This window comes from Dryas octopetala, chromosome 3, assembly GCF_963921425.1.
Source record: "Dryas octopetala chromosome 3, drDryOcto1.1, whole genome shotgun sequence".
Taxonomy (NCBI): domain Eukaryota; kingdom Viridiplantae; phylum Streptophyta; class Magnoliopsida; order Rosales; family Rosaceae; genus Dryas; species Dryas octopetala.
This window is the reverse complement of record NC_141368.1, coordinates 26419186-26426169: the sequence shown is the minus strand read 5'-3', so window position 1 is coordinate 26426169 and position 6984 is coordinate 26419186. Positions and strand designations below refer to the sequence as shown.

Sequence of the window (6984 nt, the reverse complement as noted above, 5' to 3'; positions counted from 1 at the left end):
TCCATTATATGATGGGTTATTTTGCGAGGAAATATTATAGAACAACTATAAGGGCCAAGTGCTTACCACTTATTTTCTTTCAGTTGCTCAATAAACAAGCTATAACACCATCTAAGTTTTGAAGAAGACAATTAAATTTAGTTCGTTTTATGCATATTGATCCAAAAAGAAAAAAAAAAACTTTAGAAAGGACAAGGGAAAAGGGAGAGTTAGATGTTGAAAAATGTGTAAAATGTTTCTTTCCTGTTTTTTTCAGAGAAAAAAAAAAAGAAATTTTGAATTCCATTTGCATTTAATTAAACTAGATGAGTAGAAAAGGAATTTAACAGGAAATTACCTGCAAGAGAAACTTTTAATCTCTTGTTTGTAGTACATTTTAAGTTTATAATCTCCACTAACTTCTTGGTACACTGTGAGATAACATTTTCTTTTAGAATAGACTAGTTATTTGAAGAACGACAACCCAGCTTCTCAAATAACAGAAATAATAGGCTACTTACCTACTTGTTTCATTCTATTTCTTGACAATAAAGACGATATGTAAATTAAAAAAATCAGAACATGACAGTACATTTTTACATTCAAAAGCATTAACAATAACAATCCTGGCAAAAGTCCAAAGAGACATAAAAATATATTTGTGATAAATGCACTTATATACTTCTTTCGTCATAGTCAGATCAATTTTTCACATTCAAAATCCAAAAGCAAAATTTGACCAAAAAAAAAAAAAAAGAGAATCCAAATCCAAAAGTGACAACACATAGATAAAGGATTTCTTCAATTACCAACATAAGACCAAAAATAACATAAACTTTTATGTAATACAAACATTTAAGCAAAAGGACCTAGAAAACCAAACCAATAATAATAAACATCATATTACACCCTGTTTATGCAACAATGAAAAAAGAACCAAATTCTTATCATGTTTATAGACACAATTGTACGGAATGAAAGTTGTAATACAATTCCTCAATAAAAATAAAAATAAAACATTATATACAAGACATAAGTAAAATCCATTATGTACACCCACACCCACATACACTTTATTTTTTCTTTTTTGTTCTTCTTTTGAGGGGAAGAAAGAAAAGACGAATTTGAAAAGTAGTAGAAGGAAGTACCCCCATTTGATACACGTAACCCCCTTTGTTGTGTGGCAGCTGTAGGATAAAAGCTTGCTTTCCTGGAAAGAATGATAAAATGCTCCAAATGAACATCAACGGTTGGCATTCATTTGAATAATTGAAGTGTAAATTAATGAGAACAAGTTAGAAAAATGCACCAGGACACACCAGCTGACTCCAGTCTTTGAATCTTCTATTCTTGTTGTGGATAAATTTCAACGTTTGGGATGTGAGCAATCTTAGACCAGTCCTCACCTATTTCTTTCTTGCATCTTTGCGATAACATTGAGCAGTTTCCTATTTCCAGCTTCTGTAAAGAGGTGAGGCGACACATCCATTCTGGCAGTGATGCTAAATTGGAGCAACTATGAATTTGTAGCTGCTGAAGTGATGTGAGGTTACCTATTCCCTCCGGCAACCTCATCAAACCGTCACATCCCCAAATCCAGAGAGTATGAAGGCTCCTAAGGGCTTTCCATTGCATGTAATTCTCATCCTTCCACAAATCAAGCTCGTTGCAGTTTCTTATATATAGATATTCAAGTGTGGTGAGATGCTGGATACTTGGAGATGGGGACAGTGGTATACACCTCAGTTTAGGACAATGGCTTATAGCCAATCTCTTGAGAGAAGCGAGATTGCGCAGCCATATCTCTGGAACACATTCCATATCCTCAAAGTTTACAATCCTCAGAGAAATTAACTTGGAAAGAGGAGAAGAGGAGGAAGTGGAGAAGAAAGGTGAGAAAAGAGAAAAGAGGGAACAACAATTACAAGCAGATGATGTTGCTGCTGTTGTGGCCATATCTTCATTCTTCTTCTTCATCATCATTGTCTGTTCTAATGGCTTCAAGCTGGTATTCCCCAAATCCAGACTTTCCTCGAGACGTGGATAGAGCGGCATACAAGTTAGGTTAGGACAATCCCTGATATCTAATTGAGAAAGACAGGGAAATGAAGGCAATGACCCAAATAGATGGTGCTGCTCATACTCTGTCATTGATGGACCAACTTGACCAATCGGCTTCCACCATCCCTTGAGGTTAGGACAATTGTATAGCACAAGCTGCTTTAGTGAGGGGAAGAATGGCGAAGCTGATGAAGAAGCTGGCATCTCATCTGATATGTACTCCAAACCACTCAACCCCCGAAGCTCAAGATGCTTAAGACAAGGTAAATGATCCAACGGTGGGAGATGTTGGCATCTTTTGCAGAAGAACAAACTGATATGAACAATATTTGTGAGAGCAGAAAGCCAACCTGCAAACTTCACACCCTCATAATAAAAAATGCACAACTCTTTCAAATTTGAATGAGGTTGCAGTGCTTCCAATGACATTTCTCCATTTTCAACCACATTGATATCCTCTGTAGCTTTTCCCGTATTCCATTCTAAAGTCAATGAACTAAGATGCTGTTTCTCCTTCATATTTGCCGCAATTGCTTCTGACACTGCATCCTTTCCGTGCCTCAAATTCTTAATTGTTAGCTCTCCTGTCAATTCGTTAAGCCTATTCAATTCACCAAGCCCCGCACTGCACCCTGAGATGTATTTATCTTCACTCAAAACAAATGTATCCAATGTACGAAGACAAGTCAATTCACCCAACCCATAAGGCATATGAGTCAAGCCCGAACAACCACTTATCATGATTTGCCTTAAATTGAACAATTTCTTAATGTCTCTTGGCAGTTCCAAAAGCTCATCACAATTTGAGAGATCTAGTATTTGCAAGTTCTGAAGTCTAACTGTCCACTTCGGGAGCCTCTTGATGGGATTGGTGCTTAGATCAAGATATCTTAAATGTTTCATTCTACGAAGACACTTTGGTAATGTTGTGATTCCCAATCCACTCAAACTCAACATACGCAAGGACTTGAAATTTGAAGCAATTGCATTACAAAATACCTTAATTGATGCTTTGTCACCATAGTAGTAATTCCATCGGTCTTGGTCTGTAAGAACAAATGTCCTCATCTTATTTGCCTTTAGCAAAGATGTTGGAATTTGCCACGATGACAAATTGACTTTAAAATCAAAAGATACATGACAAAGTTTCCCAGAAACATTCTCTGACTGATTAGTCTGCTTTACATCTATTATGGTGCTTTTCTGCCCTGACACTAAACTTGCCAGATCATGCATGAGATCGTGCATTTTACAACTACTTATCATACCCAACCTATCATCATATCTTTCCTCCTGGAAAAAAGATCTCCAAAGTAATTCCATAAAATAATGATAACCAACATCTTCCAAACTTTCATTTTGATATGAAGACTTAATGAACCCTTGTGCCACCCACAGGTTAATTAATGTCTTCACATCAATCTCATAATCTTTTGGGAACAAGCTACAATAAGCAAAACAATGTTTCAAATGCGATGGGAGAATATCGTAGCTTAGCTTAAGTGTTGGTAAAACATCATTTTCTTCTTGGCTAATTTTTGTAAGGTCATTATTCTTGAAAGCCAACCATTCAGTTTCTCGATCTTTGGAGTACAACATCCGTCCTATTGTCCTTATAGCTAGTGGGACTCCCCTACACTTTCCCACAATCTCCACCCCAATTGCCTTAACTCTTGAATTCTCTGGCTCTTTCCCATGTTTAAATGCCATTTCCTTAAATAAAAGCCAAGATTGGTTTTCATCTAAACCCCCTAGTGGATACGGCTTAGTTGTGTCTGCTATATTTGCCACTTTTTCACTACGAGTAGTTATTAATATTCGACTACCTCTTGCACCACCCACCAATAAGTTTTTCAAACTAAGCCATTTTTGACGATTATCATTCCAAACATCATCTAACACAAGGAGGTATCTTTTTCCATCTATTTCTTTTCGAAGGTAATTTTGCAATTGATTTATCTCAAGGTTTTCAACTGGCTTACTAGTTGCAGACTCAATAATTTTCTTAACAAGTATATTCAACTCAAATACAGTAGAGACACATATCCAGATTTTCAGCTCAAAATGTTTTTGGACCTTGTCATCGTTGAATACGAGTTGGGCAAGTGCAGTTTTTCCCAATCCTCCAATTCCGACTATGGAAATGGTGGATACATTCTCTTCAGACATGGGATCCAACAAAAGTTGGATAATTGCCTTTTTATCTTTTTCCCTCCCAATAATGTCTTCCTTATGGACAAATGAGTGACTTTCCCTCTGTTTAGATATAACTCGTGTGTCTTCAAGACGCTCTTCTAAGTGAAATTTTCTATCATTTGCAATCATATCGAGTGTCTCCCTAATTTCTTTTATCTTATGACCGATCTTTAGCCGAAAGACAAGCTGGTTTGAGCTTGAAAAAAAGATGCGTACCGGCTTTGAGCTTTTATTTCCAGTTGCCACTTGTCTCCATTGAGCCTCCATGTAGAATTCATCCAGTAAGTCATCAGCATCATAAACTATATCCTCTAGGCTCTGAAGCCACTCTTTGACTGCATGATTGGCTTGCTTTTCCTCTGCATCAAGAAGAACAGCTTTGATTTTGGTAACTATCTTCTCAAGCTTGTGGAGCTCGTCTTTGGCACCGCAAAGCAATCCAATCTCTTGGAGAGCAGGGGATTGCAACCTTCCAATGATCCCTTCTGCAATATTGAAGAGGACTCCTTCTGCCATTTGTCTTGATTGGAAATAGACTCAATCAGAGCTGTAATTAAGAACAGAGTTGATCAAGTGTTTCAAAGGTTGGTTGGGGGGAAGGGGGGTCAGAATAGGGTGTTCTAAAAGTAGATAATTAAGAGTTAAGCAAAGTAAATGATGCTAACTTGTTAATGATGACAATTCTTACATGGAACAAGCCTGAAAATGTTCAAAGGTAGATATCAAAATAAGCACACAATGTTGTTCTTTGTTTGCTGAATATTGCTTCTTTTGGTTGATTGATACCAAATACCAATGAATGCTACTCCTTTCTCCACACCTTTCTTTGGCCTTCACAATTCATCCCTAACAAGCAAAATATATAGGAACTTTAAGTTAAGGCATTTGTAAAAGAACCATCGAGTATGTAATGGGGCTGCCCATGCTCTATCTAGTTTTGCATTACGAAGTGAGAATTTTTGTATATAGTTGGGCGGGTAGAGGTCCTGACTGGTTGGCTCAACAGCTTCAGATAGATTGTAATTCCTTTTAGTCTATTTCAATGAAAGTTCTTAATAAAAAAAAAAAAAATCCAAATAGTAAAGTGAGACATGAACATAAATTGCAGGTGACATGGTGAAGTTAGATTTTGATTATATTTCAGATGAAAAAATAATAATTAAGCCTAAATCAAAATTAAGCATTATACTCTAAAAGGAAAGAAAAAAATTGTGCCTAAATGATTCCTAATTGTTAATCTATTTTTTTTGTTTACAATTGTACCACTGATTGAAGTGAATATCATAGTTAAGGAAAGTCGTCTATCATATATTACGAGAGAAGCCGACATACTATCTTGTAAGCTAGCTTTTGTTTTTTCAATCCAAGAAACGAAAGAATTATGGCAATACGTTTCGAATCATGTTGAGTCATTGATAACATAAAACCATGTTCAGCAGCCATTTCTAATACCCATGCCCTTCGTACTTACAAAATAAAAAAATGAAGCACTATGAATACTATCAAATTGGTGGAATTACTTTTATTGGCAAATTTAAAAATCAAGTACCTTAATTATCCGAATTGGGAAGTTTGGAGAGCAAACTGATACAAGTGCAATAATCTGAGGAACAAAATGACACTTGTCTCAATATATATATATATATATACATATATATAAATCTGGCATAAGTTGGCACCTTGGGAAGAACTTACCAAAAGAATCTGATTGACTCTATGGGTACTCTTTTGACCCCAAAATGAAAACACTTCTGCACTTGTCTATGACTACCTGAATGGAGAATGGGTCACTTGAGAGTTGAGAAGTTCTTGTTGAGGGAGAATAGAGAAACAGACTTTGAGAAGCTTCATGGTATTGCAGTCCAAACAACATAAGGCTTAGTTAGCAAAACTATGGGCCATGGCACAATATATAATTCTAGAAAGAATTTTGCAATATGTATTTTTGCAACAAAGAGTGAGAAAGGATCGAGCCATTCATTACAATATATATATGTTATTCTTGAAGAGAATAAATTATTTTCCTGATGCATTATTTCTTCTCTGAAGGAGGATCTAAATATGTTTACAATATTGAATTGGCAAATAAGGCAAGCAAAACTATGGCACAAATACAAGCCTGATAGAAAGGCTAAACATATGTATATAACAGAAATTATGAAGCCTAATAGACAGCCTAAACAAATGTAGATTACAAGAATTATGACTGCTGATTAAGATAGTACCTTAAATGGTTTTAATACACCCCTGCAAACTCTGCGGTCTTTGATGGATGAGTTTGGAATGTAGGAGTTGATCAAGTGTTTCAAAGGTTGGTTTGGGGGAGGGTCAGAATATGGTGTTCTAAAGTACTTATATATATAATTCAAGCGGATGCCATGTTTCTATGAAGTAGATAATTAAGAGTTAAGGAAAGTAAATGATGCTAACTTGTTAATGAGGACAATTCTTACATGGAACAAGCCTAAAAATGTTCAAAGGTAGATATCAAAATAAGTACACAGTGTTATTCTTTGTTTGCTGAATTGGTTCTTTTGGTTGATTGATATTAATTAATGAATGCTACTCCATTCTCCCCACCTTTCTTTGGCCTTCACAATTCATCCCTAACAAGCAAAATATATAGGAACTTTAAGTTAAGGCATTTGGAAATGAACCTTCGAATATTTAGACAACTAGAAAAGTAATTTTTTTCCTCTAATTGAAGTAAAGAATAAACCATAACTACAGCTAAATTATTCTTGCTTC

The 6984-nt window shown here is 35.7% G+C and overlaps 1 protein-coding gene across 1 annotated transcript; it reads right to left on the bottom strand.

The window, feature by feature from the left end:
• Positions 1-1323: 1323 nt before the first annotated feature.
• LOC147292115 (disease resistance protein RGA2-like) lies at positions 1324-4752 on the bottom strand. Its single transcript, XM_086236131.1, has one exon. It carries the CDS (start codon positions 4750-4752, stop codon positions 1324-1326), a length of 3429 nt encoding a protein of 1142 aa, XP_086092257.1.
• Between the last annotated feature and the right edge of the window lie 2232 nt (positions 4753-6984).